Source organism: Drosophila nasuta, chromosome 3 (genome assembly GCF_023558535.2).
Source record: "Drosophila nasuta strain 15112-1781.00 chromosome 3, ASM2355853v1, whole genome shotgun sequence".
NCBI lineage: Eukaryota > Metazoa > Arthropoda > Insecta > Diptera > Drosophilidae > Drosophila > Drosophila nasuta.
In genome coordinates this window covers 36,905,221-36,921,165 of record NC_083457.1, presented here as the reverse complement: position 1 = coordinate 36,921,165, position 15,945 = coordinate 36,905,221, and the positions used below count along the sequence as shown (strand labels likewise).

General features: G+C 42.2%; 1 protein-coding gene across 1 annotated transcript; it reads left to right on the top strand.

The window, feature by feature from the left end:
* The first annotated feature begins 427 nt into the window (after positions 1–427).
* On the top strand, positions 428–14,036 carry LOC132791440 (homeobox protein caupolican). The gene is made up of 5 exons (XM_060800353.1): positions 428–1,587; positions 8,046–8,639; positions 8,903–9,021; positions 10,788–11,116; positions 11,948–14,036. The coding sequence occupies exons 1-5, from the start codon at positions 1,540–1,542 to the stop codon at positions 12,988–12,990; spliced, it is 2,133 nt and encodes a 710-aa protein (XP_060656336.1). The 5' UTR covers positions 428–1,539; the 3' UTR covers positions 12,991–14,036.
* Positions 14,037–15,945: the final 1,909 nt, after the last annotated feature.

Below are 15,945 nucleotides of genomic sequence, written 5' to 3'. Positions count from 1 at the left end.
GAGTTGCGGAAGAAAGTGAGACAAACTATGTGAAGCCTTTCGATCGCAGGCCGCCATAAAAATGTTTCCAGCGCACACGAAGAGGGGAAACGACAACAGAACTGGACTGGAAATATGTTGAACTGCGACGACTGCAGCAGCTGCTATGTGTGTTCCAGTCGGAGGTGGGCGTATTCCTCAGCAACAGCCCCCTGAGCGCAATGAGAATGCGAACCCTCGCTCTCGCTCACACGTGTGGCGAACACGCTAGTCGAATGAGACAGCAAATTCCTTGTGCTCTCTGGTTGGAACGGTTGTTAACCAGAATGATTGCCTGCCTGCTCTCACACACACACACAGATGCTGTTATTGTGCGCTGCCTTTCTCGCTCTCGCGACAGCGCTTCGTTGGCCTTGTGAGCAAGCTATTTTGAATAAGTGTGTGTGTGTGTTTGTGTGTCTGTTGCTGTTTCGGTCTCTGTTTCGGTTTCGGTTGCTGTCGCTGCGGCATCGAGAGACCAGTTTGTGTTGAAACGCGAATAGGCATAGGCGCATATCTCAGCTCTGTAGCTGTAGCTCTGCCCGTCGACCGTCGAATATTTGTGAGCTCGAAGCGTCGTCACTGTTGAGAGGCCACTGACAGGTTGTGGAACTCGTTTGCGTCGCTGCCGTCGAGATCGGTGCAACCACAAAAACAAACAACAAGAACGCAGAGTTTTGTGCAAATGACAAAGAAATTGTTGATAAAAAAGAGTGTTTAAGCTACATCAAAACTAAGTAAAGAAATTACAAACAAAACAACAAATCTACGAAATGACAAAAAAAAACATGAGGAGAAACACATGTGACTAGTGACTAAGTGACTAAGTAGCACGACCCTTTGGCCCCGCTAGTGTCAAGTGACGAGCCAAAAGTGACCCGGTTCCGTCGTTGGACCCGTGTCAGTGTCAGTGCCCTCCCCCCTGCGTCCCCTTCACGTAATCGAATTACGTATTTGGTAACTAGTGTCCAGCATCCAACATCCAGCAGAGGACATCTGTTTGCTCGCAAACATTTGTGTGCGATTTGTCGGCCAAAGTCAATAAAAAAAGGCGAGCAAACAAACAAACGCGAAACGACAAGTAAAAGAATAAAGCGCAAAGTCACACGGCAAAAAAAAGCAAAAGCAAAACAAACAAAAACATTTTCCGGCTCCGGCGACATTAACAGAACTGCTCGACATCGACAATTTGTTTTATCAATTTTCAACAAGGCCAACAACAACTACAACAACAATAGCACAGCAGCCAAACAAACCAACAACAAACAACAAAAGCGCCCAGAGTGCTTAGCCGCGCTTCGCGTCGAGCACGCACGCCAACCACCAACAACAACAACAGTAACAACAATAAAGCAGAGCAGAGCAGAGAAAAGCGAGCATCTTTTCGAATTGGAATCCACCTTCAACTCCACCCACTCCAGGGCCGCCACAGCATCCTTGCAGGGCGCGGGCGCCCCACGGTGAGCAGCACTCACACTTTCCGTTCCCATTCACGTTCACGTTCCTGTGACAAGCGCGACAATGGCTGCATATGCGCAGTTTGGATACGGTTACCCGTCGGCAAATCAGGTGAGTTTAGATCTGATAAGACACGAACACGCTACAATTCTCTTCTACCATAATTATTTGGCACCGAGTGTTAGATAACACAAAATAATTGCTATTAATATCGCAGTTTGGAATTTTTTGTTGCATCAGCCATAAAGTTGAATGTGTTAATAACATGTGATCGACCAATAAGAGTGCAAAACGATAACAGCATAGATAGCAAAAGAATCTTGGCAACTCTGGCACACAAAATATGTTCTCAATAAGCGGCTGAACATGTCCATTGTGAGTGACAATTTTGGCCAATCAGCGAGCAGTTATTATCATGAAAGTTGGCCACAATAAACTTTGACATTATTTGCAATGATTGGTAACAACTGATAAGTTTAAAAAACATAAATGTCTGCTGTAAGCATTAATTGCCAGTTATTTAAACAGGGAATTTTGCAAATTTCCGTTTCTGTGTCAACTTAAGGAGAACTCGCATTAAAGAGCTGTTTAACTTGTGGCTAATATTCAAGATCAGCTCGTGTGTGTGAGAGCGACTAATTTTAGTCACATATGTATACATATAATTGGCTATGACGTCGTAGCAGTATTTGAAATAAACATAAATTTAAATTTACGCCCAGGGAATTTGTGGTCAGTTCTCGACGGCATGAATATGCAAGCGAATGTTGCACAATTTAGGACGTTGCCTAGACTGGACCTTTTCAGTTCTGGCCATAATTACCCACGGGGCAAGAAGGCGAGCGAAGCAAAGGCAAAGGCGACGGCGGCATAATGTGAAGCTCAGTAATTCAAATTAGTTTAGCTGAGGTTGAAGACACACAGCAACCATTGGAAGGAAGGACTGTCTAACATATCCAAACACACACATACTCTCCTCACATATATTGGCCTTAATTCATGTCGATGGCCCGTTGCCCTCTCGGCTTCCTCAGCTTCCTCTTACATGCCACATAAATTGTTGTCAAAGCGTACTACTGAATGGAGCGCCATTTATTATAATATGCAAAACTTGGCAAAATTGCAATAATTAAAATAATGAACGCTCAGATTATCGACCATAATTATTATGGCTCGTTCCAGGGATACGCAAAGTGCGTTCTACTCATCAGCAGCAGTTGTTGTTTTTCTTGCTGTTGCTATTATTATTATTGTTGTTAATATATTTACTCGTTTTGTGTGTGTTTTTTGGGCCTTGTAGACAGTCAGTCACTTAGTCAACTCAAAATTGGGAAAACTGTTAATTAAAGCGTCTTTAATATTGAGTTGTTTAAATTATTCTCAGTAAGATAAATGAACTTAAAGCTTTATTGTTGCGATAGGTTAGGTTTTGTAATTTACGATTTAGTTAGCGTAAATGACTTGTAATACAACTATTAAATTTAATTTATTATCACCTTTTATTATAAGTCATTCTGGCGAGTGCGCTAAACAAATTGTTTCTATATGTAAAAGGTAAATTATAATCATTATATTTTGCGACTAAGCTTTAAGAAAAAAGTGGAATGTTTTTTAAAATGAAAAAGAGATTAATGTGTTAGAATGTGATTTATATTCGAAATTTTAGCCTTAGTAACTAGTGCAATGTTTTTTGAGAGGCATTCACCTTTAAATATTTGTGACAGGAATTAAAATGCTTTGAAATTTGTTCTGTGAGGTAAAATTCTAAATTTTTCCATACTTCAAAAGAATGATAGCAATTCAATTTTCACTAAAAAAAAATCCACTTTATGTTTCATTTACCTATAGTTTCTCATAAAATATACTAATATAAACTATTAATAAAGTACAGTAAGCTAAAGTCAATGTATATACCAACTTCTTATTCTTTTCGCCAAAAATATGAATTTCTTATAAGGCACCAAAACGAATTGTTATTCAAGAGACACTGTGTTTTAATTAGCGAGTGACTACTGTATTATAACGAGGTGAAGAACACGCTGTATGCCCAGAGTACATAAATAATTGAAATTCATATTAATTAATTTAATTTTGATTTTAATTTTATTTTCAACGCCAATTCGGCATGCCAAATATGACACGCAAAAATTGCTGACGAATTCAATAAACATTCGATATGAGTATGAATTTAATCAACGATTCGTTTGGTGCCTCCATCTCCCAGTTGAGTCGGGACTTGCTGCTGTCAGCTCCTCGATGTTGCGCCTGAACAGAATTGTCAACTTCCCATGCCAAAGGAGTTGAGTTTAGCAGTTCACGCATTTCATGGCAAAATAACTTGAATTCCCAGGCACACACACACACACGCAGAGGGACAGAGAGAGAGAGAGAGAGAGAGAAAAGGAGGCAGGCAGACGGCACAATTTGGCTTGGTCCAGTGTCCTTACGTAGGCCGAATGTGATGCGAGAAAAAACTAATATTTTGCCGTGTGCATTCCATAATTGATTTATGAATTTTTAATGCAAACATTGAAAGCGACTGCCACGCTAAACAAAGAATTGGTCCAGGAGCTGAAGCTGTTCCTCTGGAACCGACGACAGCAAACTACTGAAACTGAAGTTAATTCAATAAAAGGAGCGCCCAACAACAGAGCAACAGCAACAGCTACAGCAACAGAGCAACTTATTCGCATTAGCAAAAACACGCATTGGTTTTGGTATTTGTATTGGTATTGGGTGAAGGGTATAGGAAGGAGTCTCTTGTGGAGCAGGAGGTGGAGTGGGGGCAGCTATATTGCGTTGCCTGCTGCCTGGATGAATGTGAGAATATGCCAAATGCCAGCGACGCACTGCCTCGAGTCTTCTGCCTGCAGTCGAGTCTCTGTCCCAGTCTCTGCAGTGTCTGCAGAGTGCTCGGAGCCAAAACTAAAACCAAATGTTGACAGTCCCAGGCCTCAGCTTGCCCTTCTACCCCGTCTTCTTTCGATACCAGCTCATACTCTCTTTATTTTCGCTTATTGTTTGTCATTGCTGGGTTGGCGGCGCCGTTGCTGCTGTTGTTGCTGTTGCAGCAATGCCAAGTCGACTGGCGTCAGGAGCAACCTTCTATTGCGTTGCGGCTATCACTTTTTGCAGCAGACTCTTTGTTTAGTTGCTGCTGTTGCTGCTGCTGCTGTTGTTGTTTTGGCGTGCAAAAACCAAAATCCATAAACGCATCTTTACAGCAGTAGCAGCAACAAGAGCGAAACGGCAGCAACAACATCATACAGCACACAGCAACAACATGAAGCACGGCAGCAATATCGCCAGTAAAAACAACAATATGAACAGCAACAACAACAACAGCTCTTTAAACAAAAACCATAAGATAACTGCAGTCTCCTTTGTTGCAAAGGCAACGCACACTGAGCAATTGGCAATTGGAATTGCCAAGGTGGGACGACCAAAGTCTGGGGCCTTTTTTTCTCTTGCTTTGCTTTTGGGGGCAGGCGTTTCGTGAGCTTTAACATAAATCATAAAATTAATAACCATAAAGTGACGGCAGCAGTTTTTCCAGCAAACTTGCGTCGCTGAGCGGGTGGCCAAAGCAACTGCAGCAGCAACATCCGAAGCAGCAGCAACATCAGAAACAACAACAACAGCAATCGAAGCAACAGACGCTATTGCAGCCCTGACAATGCGTATGGTTGCCATCATTCGCTAAACTGGGTTGTCTGTGCACTTCAAAGACCCCAAATACTCGCACTCGTATGAGTTAGTTTAAGTATCTTGCAGATACTTTGGCAATTATGCTTGATGAGCAATTCTATTTGCTATTTACACGTACTTTTCGTTTGTTCTCGATTTGCTTATTTAACAATTGTTGTTGTCGTTATTGCTGTTCCAGTTGTTGTCTTGGTGCTGTTGTCTTGCCATTACAAACTGTTGTTGTTGCAAGCTTCGCTGCGAACATGGCATTCGATTCTTTTGAACTTGGGTCATGCAACAAATGGAGCGCATGCCACTCATCTGTTGCATCCACACACAACGTGCACTTATCAATGGCCAGTCAAGGTTTTATTTTAGCTCCAGTCGGGGGAATTACTAGAGAGGAGAGAAAAGAGAAGAGAACTATTGAAACACTGTGGCAATAAGCAATTTATTGGTTTAGACGCATTTCCTTCCAGTTTATGAATTGCACGTAAATAAATGAAATTCGAATTTGGTTACTCCATTCAGTTGTGAATTTGTGTAATATATTTTAAAGAGGTTTCAAATAAATGCATGTATTTTATGATATTTTTAAAATAAAATATAAAAGCTGCCTTAAAGTTTAGTGCACTTTCCATTTACTCTTCTAATAATTAAAACACAAATAGAAAATAATAGTTTGAAAATTGTAAAAATTAAACATTTTGAAATTTGATGCATTGAAAAGGATAAAAAAATTGTTTTCATATTTTTATATATATTTTTCGATTTAAGAATCTTCCCACATAATAAAATCCCTATTGTGAAAAATCTCTTTATTATAAAAAGAAATTGCTATGATTAAGGTCTTAACCATACACTCAATAATGATCCATTCAATCACTCGCTAAACGATGAATCAGTCGGTAGGTCAGTGAGCCAAAAAGGATTTGCATATGTGGATATTATGAATTATGCTTATAAAGCAAGATTATATACTAAAATTTCACAAGCACTATTATTAGTGCAAACTGGTAATTACTTTGTAATCCCGCTGGGATAAATGAAAGCCCCTGAATATCCTTCTTCCGCTGACATGACACACGATATTAAAAAAAGGCACACCAAAAAAAGCGAAGAGCGGTTCACACCGTTTATCGTAATATTCAAGTCATAAAACAGGGAACTATAAAGCAATATTTAATAGTTGCCAACACTTGCCAACATTTGCAACATTTCCGCATTGTGCAAGAGAGTAAGGGACATAGAGCGAGAGAGAGAGAGAGAGAGAGAGAGAGAGTGAGGAGTGTATCAAATCGCCTTTAAGCCAGTGCAGAGAACCCCTCGGGGCCATCGTCAGCTATCCTGTCTGCGTTCAGCTCAGCGATAAACCCGGCAGCGCGATGCGATGCGCTTCCTGCACACCAAAGCACCACAGCACCGCACAAAAACACAGCAAACAAAAAAAACACAGCACAATGCATCCCAGAGTGGGTGAGTGAGAATCATTAAAAATAAACTGACTTGCGTGCCGATAATAAGCCGAGGCACTGCACTGGACACCAAACTGGACTCTGACTGCGACTGCGACTGGTCTCGGACCGCACCAAGTTGGGTCCTCGGTGTCGTTGTCGTCGTCGTTGCTGATATGTGTTTTTTATGGACGACCACAAAAACTGAAATTGATGTTCGAATCGCATATAAAAATAAAGAATAATAAGAAATGAGCGCGCGCAGCGTTTTGTACATTAGCAGCAAGAGGAGGAAGAGGTGGCAAAGGAGAAGGTGGAGAACAGTGTGGCATGCCACTTGTTGTGGTTTTTTGTTGTTGCTGTCGACGTTACAGTTGGTCGCCTGCTTCTCGCTCTCTGCCCCGGTCGCTCTGGGCAGTGGTCATTCATTCAGAATTCATTAGATTTCATTCATGAAAACGCCTTCATTATGCAATAATTTTCAAGCCAACTCCAGGAGGAGTATTCTCCTCGATTGTGAGTGTGTGTTGGGAGCTGTTGGCACGAAATTGCCTTGCGATTAGATAGCCTCGCAGGAGGTGTTGAAAATCAGCTTGTTCAACTGGCGAATTACCATTATTATTTAAAAGCATATGGCCAAAAAGTACAAAAACAGTAGCTGCCTCTTGAATGAGTGATAAGTGTTTGTTTTTTCGGTTTGTGGTGGGGAAATTCATTAGAATTGTGGCATAGCTTAAGTTACTTTTGTGTAAAGATACTTTACGGCTTATGGGCTTACGAGTCGGTTACGAATATGTTCTTTTTTTTTTTTTTTGGTTTTGGGTCTTGGTCTTGGTCCTGGGCAACGGCGATTCGTTGCGGTTATCGTGCAAAGCGCATACCTGAGTGCCTCATTCAATTTTGTGTGCCCCTTTTCTTTTTTTGCCCACACTCCAGTCGAGTCCGACGAGCAGCTCGATCGGTCCGCTGATACTTTTCGGTTTGTACCCTCTTCAAAGAACTGGCTGAGATCTCGAACTGCGGCTGAGGTTGAGGCTGCGACAGACACTCGGCTGCAGTATCTTAAATCTGACTGTGATAAATTGAAAATTAATGAAGTGAAAATAGATGGAACGGATCGCAAAATGCGCCAAGCCAATAAAATATTTTGACATTTGGAGTTATCGTCTTAATCTGTTTTCTTGATTTCGAGCCCTGCCCTGAACTCAACTCAACTACCTACCGCTGCCCTTAGACCCGTCTCTCTCTTCCCTCTCTCTTCACTCTCTCTACTTCTTTTGCGTGTCCTTGAGCACATCACCTGTTTCCAAACCATTGCGAACCTTCTTTCGATTCTTTTTTTGCTGTTGTTGCTGTTATTCCTGAAATTTATGCAACGTGCTTTGCGGTTTTTTCTTATATTTTGTTTGCTTTTCGTCTCCTTTGCAGTTGCTTGGCGGCGCGGCAGCCACAACGGGCGGCGACAGCCAGAGCGGACATGGAGGCGGCTCGGTGCCGTCGCCTTTGTCGGGCACCAACGAGGCATCGCTGAGTCCCTCAGCGGGTTCGACAACCACCGGCATCACCGGCCCCGTTAGTCCAGGTGCAATTTCGCAGTCCTCGAATCATGCGGGCGCTGTCGCAGTCCTTGCTGGCGGCACTGGAGCCGCCTCGGCTGCTTCAGTCAGCGATGCCGATGTCGTGGGCAATGGCAACGAGGCACAGAGCGTCGCCACAGATGTGGCAGATGCGTCAGCCGCAGGAGTTGGTGGCGGTGTGGCGGCTCTTGAGGCGCATGTGCGTGTGGCCAACAATATGTCCTGCTGCGAGAACGGACGTCCCATCATCACGGATCCCGTCTCCGGGCACACGGTTTGCTCCTGCCAATACGATTCGGCTCGTCTCACACTCGGTGGCTACTCTCGCATGGCGTTGCCCGCAGCTGGCGTTGGCGTCGGCGTCTATGGCGGACCTTATCCCTCGAATGAACAGAATCCATATCCGAGCATCGGTGTTGACAACTCGGCCTTTTACTCGCCACTGGTAAGTTTTCGATCGTTGTTGTGATCGGTATAATTGGATTAGTGTGTGCAGCGGGCAGAAGTCCACGACAACTGAATTGTAAGCCGACAGTTTAAGCAATAACAGCAGAGATGTGGTCTTTCAAGCCGGTTATTTTGCTGTTGGTGTTGTTCTTCTTCAGGCAGCTACTCGTTGCCCGGCTTACAAGCTTGTTGTCAGCTTTGCCCACCTGGCGCTACCTCAGAAGGCGGCGTTAACTGTAACAGTCTCATTTCCATTTGCAGAATAATCCCTATGGCATGAAGGATGCCAGCTCTGGCTCCGAGATGAATGCCTGGACCTCAGCCGGTCTGCAGTCCACAAGCGGCTACTATTCCTACGATCCCACACTAGCGGCCTATGGGTAAGTATCTTAATCACTTGAAAATAATTATGACGAAATTAAAGTGAGGGGGAAAAATAGAGGGAAAGGTGAATAGGAAGCAAACTGCTTCTTTGTTGACTTTAGCTTTATGCTAGTTTGCTCTATTATAATCAAGTATCTAAACAAATATTAATGTCAATAAAGTTGTGGTATTGGGAACAAATTTTTAAATCAGGATAAAAACATTAAATTGATTTGGATCGAAGCAACATTTAAAGTTTGTATTACAAACACAAGATTTCCCTGTTATTTATTCAGCTTTAAATGCCAACATTACTGATTCTTTTTTGAGTAACAAATACTGCACAGTTGCTACCCATAATCCTTATTGTTCTCAAGAGTTCAAAGCGCAGGTTAGATTTCTGCTTAATAAATGTGATTAACAAATACAAATTTCTTGCCATAGTGCTGTGTCAATTGTCAGCCAAGTTAAGCGAGCTTTTCAAATGCCTGAGAAAACTTTTTGGCAGCAAGTGTCTGCAGAGTTTTTATTGCCGACCCAAGTCAGCAGTCAGAGACAATATGCAAAGGGTACGCGAACCCGGGGACAGGACTTTGCTAACCTAACCCTCTAAGCAAATGGCGGCGCGTCGCGATGCTTTTAAAAATATACTAAACTCAATAAGTTTGTGGCAGGAAATGAAGGGAAAGAGAGTAGGGTAGGGCAAGGCAAGGGCAGGGAAGGACAAGAGCAGCAAACGTTCTGTTTTGTGGTCTGGGCGGAAGCAAGTTACAAATGCACAGATTAAAATTCCCAGGGCGTTTCTCTCCTGTCGCGGTTTTTTTCATTGTGCGTTATTTTAGTTGAAGAGCGCCACGCGAAAAGGAATTTCGTGAATCGCAAGTGCAACACGTACGCGCCGAGGAAAATGCCGGAAAAAAACCGGGGGGGGAAAACCCATCTTTAAACGTTTTCAATTTGCGCCGTTTAAAATGATTCACACTAAATTTCATGTTGGCGTATTTTAAACAGCAAAATAACTAACTTACTTGAAAGTAAGTGAATGGTTAAAGGTTTAAGTTTAAGTGAAAGTTTCATTAAAAATTGATAGCAAGCTATTTTCAGTTTATTAAATAATTAACTTAAACTTAAAGGGATTAATCTAGGAGAGACTACTACAGGCAATATGACTACTGTTTATGGTAAATTTCAAATTGAAACAGTGATTAGTTTATTATTAAATTTATAGGATATCTTTGAATTGAAGGTTTGTAGCTTGGTGCCTCGAGAGAACTAGATTTTTGCTAAGTAGCTAAGGTATTGATAAGAGCCCAAAAATAGTATCAATCATAGTAAATATGCAGAATAATTCCCTAATAAGTATAATGGCCCTAGCTTCAATCAAAAATAGAGAAGTTATATTCAGTCAAACATTCTACAATGACTTTAAGAATATCATAATTACCTGCACCCATTTGCTCACTTTGGACCCACTGTGCGCACTGTGTTTGTGTTGCAAGTTTGAAGTTCCATTTGACTGCTTATCTGAAAGTCACTAGCTAAGTATTAAGCTCAAGTGTTTGACTGGCGGGTGTGGCAGTCAACAGAGCTATTAGCCACGTTATTGATATGGAGACGTTGAATCTACCGGAAGAGCCAATCACTCCATGTTTACCCCAAGTATGACAGGGCGCAGTTCTTGCCGGTTGAGTCGCAGATTAAAGTCAGCTAATGAGCAATAGCCTCAAGTGTGTTTAAACCTGAATTGTTTTGCTTATCGCTGTTCTTGTTGTTGTTGTTGCAGTTACGGACCCAACTATGATCTTGCCTCACGTCGCAAGAATGCGACACGCGAATCAACAGCAACGTTGAAGGCGTGGCTCAGCGAACACAAGAAGAATCCCTATCCGACAAAGGGCGAGAAAATTATGTTGGCCATCATCACTAAGATGACATTGACCCAGGTGTCCACGTGGTTTGCAAATGCCCGACGTCGACTGAAAAAGGAGAACAAAATGACGTGGGAGCCCAAAAATAAGACAGAAGACGATGATGATGGAATGCTGTCGGATGATGAGAAGGAAAAGGAATCAAGCGATGGCTCCAAGCTGCCCTCAGCCAGCGACACATTTGGTAAGTTGACAACTCATTTTGCTGCTCTTCCGTTGCTCCTTCCCTAACTGTAAAAGTCATTGAACTGTATCTGAAGCCAAAGGCGTTTTAGGGGCTTAAAGTTCACAAGTGCTACATGTGTGTATTGTTATAGAGCAAACGCCTCTACCGCACATTGATTTGAATGCCTGACCCTGTCTTGGCTGCCAGCCAAAGCAGCGGAGTCTCTGCTACTCCTCCTTCTTTCCCCTTCCTTAGCTTCTCCAGCCACAGTTACAGATTTTGCGGCAGCGCCGCCTTTTAAGTACAATTTATGTGGCGCAACGAATCTTATGCAATCTTTGACCGTTCGCCCTAACGTCTGTCTGTCCGTTTGTCCGACGTGTCCGTCCGTTTATTTGTCTGACTGCTTAGGCGACATCCTCCCCGGAAGTTGACAGCACATTGTTGGCAAAGTGGCCTTGCGCCCGCACTTTCGGCCTTGCTCGACTTGGCTCCGACTCTCGAGCTGGAGTTGGAGCGGAAGCTAGAGCATTTTGTTGCTGAAAGCTTTCTGCCCTCTGTTGCTGCCACATCGCGTCGCGAGGGTTGCACGCATCAACGCCCACCAACAATTTCAAGGGTTTTTGCCTGCGCCTGCCACACACAAAAAAACAAAAACAACACCAGACTCGACAAACGCCCAGTCAGCAGCTGTTGGCAAAAGCGGCAACTTCCAAGTGGCAAGTGCCAAGTGGCAAGTTTGCAGTCCTACTTGTTCAACTTCCGTTCTGTCGTCTTGAAAATTAATTAAATTTATATATAATATATTTTCTTCCTTCTTGCGCTTTGTGTGTCAACTTTAATCACCAGATCCCGGCCATCAACGTATCAAGTCCGAGCTGACCAACAACAAGTCCGACAAGGAGCTGGATATGGAGGAGAAACTTGAACTTGAACGCGGAGGCGAACCGCAGAATCTGCTGGCCATACGCGGTCTGCCGCCTTACGGCGCGCCCAGCTTCAGTCCGCATCCCTCGCACGCCTACAATCCCTACGCCCATGCCCACGCCCACGCTCATGCCCAGCACCAACAGCAGCAGCAGCAACAACAGCAGCAGGCGGAGCAGCAATCGTCTGGCATTTATTACAATGCTGGTGGCTATGGCCAGACGCCTGGCGGAGGAGGCGGAGCACAGGAGGCCAGTGATTATAGTGCCCTTCAAAAAAACCAGCTGAGCAGAGACTGTGGCATACCGGTGCCGGCGAGCAAGCCCAAAATCTGGAGTGTGGCCGACACAGTCGCCTGCAAGACACCGCCACCTACGGCATATCTCGGCCAGAACTTTTACCCGCCAGCGGGTCAGCAGCAGCAGCAGCAACAACAACAGCAGCAGTTGCCAGCCGACTCTCCGAGCTCCCAACTGCATACGGAACAGCAGCAGCATCATCAACATCCAATGGGGAACAACAGCAACAACAACATGACTATGACGGGGCAGCAAGTCGAGCTCGGTTCGCCGCTGAGTATGATGAGCAGCTACGCCGCCGCATCGCCATATTCGCGGATACCTACGGTGTACACCGAGGCCATGGGCATGCATATAGGATCGGGATCGGGACCCAAGACATCTATGCACCATCGCGACCACTTGCATACGAGTTCGAGCCAAGCGCCGCCTTACCATCAGCAGACCAACAGCCGGGTGGTGGGGTTTACCGAGATCCAGCCCGATACGCCGCCCCAGACACCGCCAAACATGAAGCTGATCAGTCACATCAACAGCAGCAGCAGCAGCAGCGGGAGCAGCTCTACAGCGCATTCCGGAACGGTGCCGGTAACATCCATGGGTTCAATGCTTTACAATAATAACATCTATGGGAATTATCTGAGTAGCGGACGCTCCAATTCGTAAGCGGGGAAAGAGGTGGAAGAAATGGCGTTACCAAATACCAAAATTGACTAAACAGGCCCAAGGGGGGATAAGTGCAAAATACAAAATTGTTGCAGGCATCAGAACGAGAGAGCGAGAGCGAGATGCCAACGATAACGATAGCGATAACGATAACAGTAACCACACTAATTATTTTGCAATAAATGTAGCTTAAGTACGGCAATAAAACTTTATTTCCTACCATATCGTAAATTATTTCACTTTATAACTTTAATTAGCATATTTACACTCTTCAATTTAAGCTGAAACTTTCAGACAGACAGGGAGACGGGGCGGGGCGGTGGGGGGAATGACTAAACGTCGCTCCAGACACACGACAACAGTTTGTCATGCAGCGGGATTTGAGTCATTATCTTCTGCTCGAGTTTAATGACTTGAACACAACACTAACATAATGCCTGAAAAGAAGAAGTCACGAGTGTCGAGAGCACACTTCTTGTTCTTCTTCAATTCATTCATAGCAAGTGCGAGTTCACGAGTACTCAAATTTGTCTAAACTATCATGTGTCCCCATTAAAACTTTGTAGATAATCAAGTTCAATACTATGTAAATTACACAATTATAAAAATATATTAATAAAAAAAAATTATAGATAGTGTCTTGTGTATGCTTTTGTAATCCTATATGATAGCCAGTTTTTCTGTGATATATCCATGTACTTGCATGTGCATGTTAGTGATGCACAGACTTAACGATAACACTACATTAACTTTTAACTTTAAACTTACACTTAAGATTAGCCCACATCACATATTGCCCCCATTCATATTCATATTGCATTCAAAAATACCCTGTACTGCGCCAGCAAGGGTATACTCGCATACGTAAGTACTCGTATGTTATGCTGTATGTGTATCTATGTACTCTAGTTGAATAATATGAACCTATTAACCGATTCCTAGCTAGTTTCTATATAATTTATCATTTACTTTTCCTGTAATATGTATGAATATTAAATACACTTAATAATTAATTACAAATTTATTAAATAAAATACAAAATGTTTGTAAGCTCGTAATATAATAAAAGATATATTGAAATAAAGTGAAAGTAAATCGAAAAAAAAAACAGCTGAGCAGCTAACTAAACATATTCAAATTGGGCGCGCAACAAACAAACTCCACAATATGAGCACGTGTGGATGCTGAGAGCAATTGGATTACATTGCAGAAGAGTTGACAAAATGGGTGTTGTACTCGTACATGTGGATGCTAACATGCTGCTATGCTTGTCCGTGTGTGTGTTTGCAGCAAGGCTGTTAAGAGGCTTTTGTATTGGCGAGTGAGAGAAAGAGAGAGAGAGTGATCGATTGAAAATTTATGTTAGCGCTGCTTGCACATGTGAGTGGGCATGTGTGTGAAAGCAGGCTTAGAAGTTTTTTTCATAGACAAGTGCTTGGGTATTTACTTATGTGTGTTGGAACAGTTAAACATGCTTACATTAGTTGCGTGTTCGATGCAATGCAGGTTAACTAAGTGTGAGTGAGCAAGATTGTGTGATCACTTATAAGCAGAGCTTCTGCAGTAAAATCTAAAGAAGTGATACAGAACAGGAAATGGCTACTGAACTACACAAATTATTAATTTAATTATTTGTATTATTAGTTATACTAAAATTTAGATATTATTTTTTTATTACTTTAATATAAAGTTAATTTATTAATACATTTTTATAGTTATTAATGATTGCAAATAATTTAACCGCTACAAACTATTGAAGATAATTTATAGTTCTCAGGTAGAAACCCACCTTACATTCTTCACTATAAAAGCCTCGGGAAATGAAAGTTTGGCTACTTTATGTTACGCTGGAATTGTTTGCTCATGATTTGTTCAAAGGGGTAAAACTGTCAAAGCGGATTAGACTCAACTTGTTTTGATTGGTTTGTAACGACGGATTGTTTCTCCCGCTGATAATTCTATTTTGTCATCAACGATTAATGGATTTCTTCTATGCTGCTGACACGCGTTACAATTTGTATCGTGATCATGACGGAGTGTCTGTTTCTTCAAAATCGGTGAAGAAAAATGTGCTCAATGTGCGGCCCCGGGCCAGCCGGCCACTCCCAAAAAGGCACACAGCTATCAATTTAAGTAACTCCGCCGTCTCGAAGTCTCCGAGACTGATGGCAACTGTGATCGTATCTTGAGAACCATAAATAAATTTAATACATTTAAAGCATTAAATACTCTAGTTGAGAATAATTGACTCAGAGTGACATAACTTTAATGCTGAGCCCAAGAACAACAACAGATGACAAACCAAAGTCGTCTCTGGATTTGTGGAGCTAGTTCTGCAACATCCAATGATGAGTAATACAAAGAGTAGTAGTATATAGTTTTTTTTATGTTTAGGAATAAATTAATCTTTAAAACAAACCGTCAAAAAATTCATTTCTTCATCATTATTAAATTGAATAAATTAGGAATAAAATGAGACTAAAAGATAAAGAAACAGGGCAAAAATAATATTATTTCGAAGTCTGGCATTTTTGCTTATTATATTTTGTATTAGTCATACAATCTTGTTAACTTTTTATCGGAGTTATCTTTTCTCCAATCTTGAAAACACAAGTAGTAAAACCTCAATAGTAATATATATCCACTCTTTCAATCCCTTATGGTTCAATTATATTTTAATAATACGTCAATATCTCCTTTTATTTTTGGTCATTATTTTTGGTACACAAATTAATAGTAAAAACTGGTGGCTGGAGTTATTATAATGTACGTATATACGCATATAGACTTACAGCTTCACATTAAAGTCATTCCTTTTAGAACAATTGAAGTAGGTAAATGAATGAACTCCCATAAAACAGATTAACAGTTGAAGCGTACCAAGAGCATGAAGCTTTTCGCCACGCTGCATGCGAGAATCATTAGATAAATTTTCGAAAATTTCAAATTAGCAGC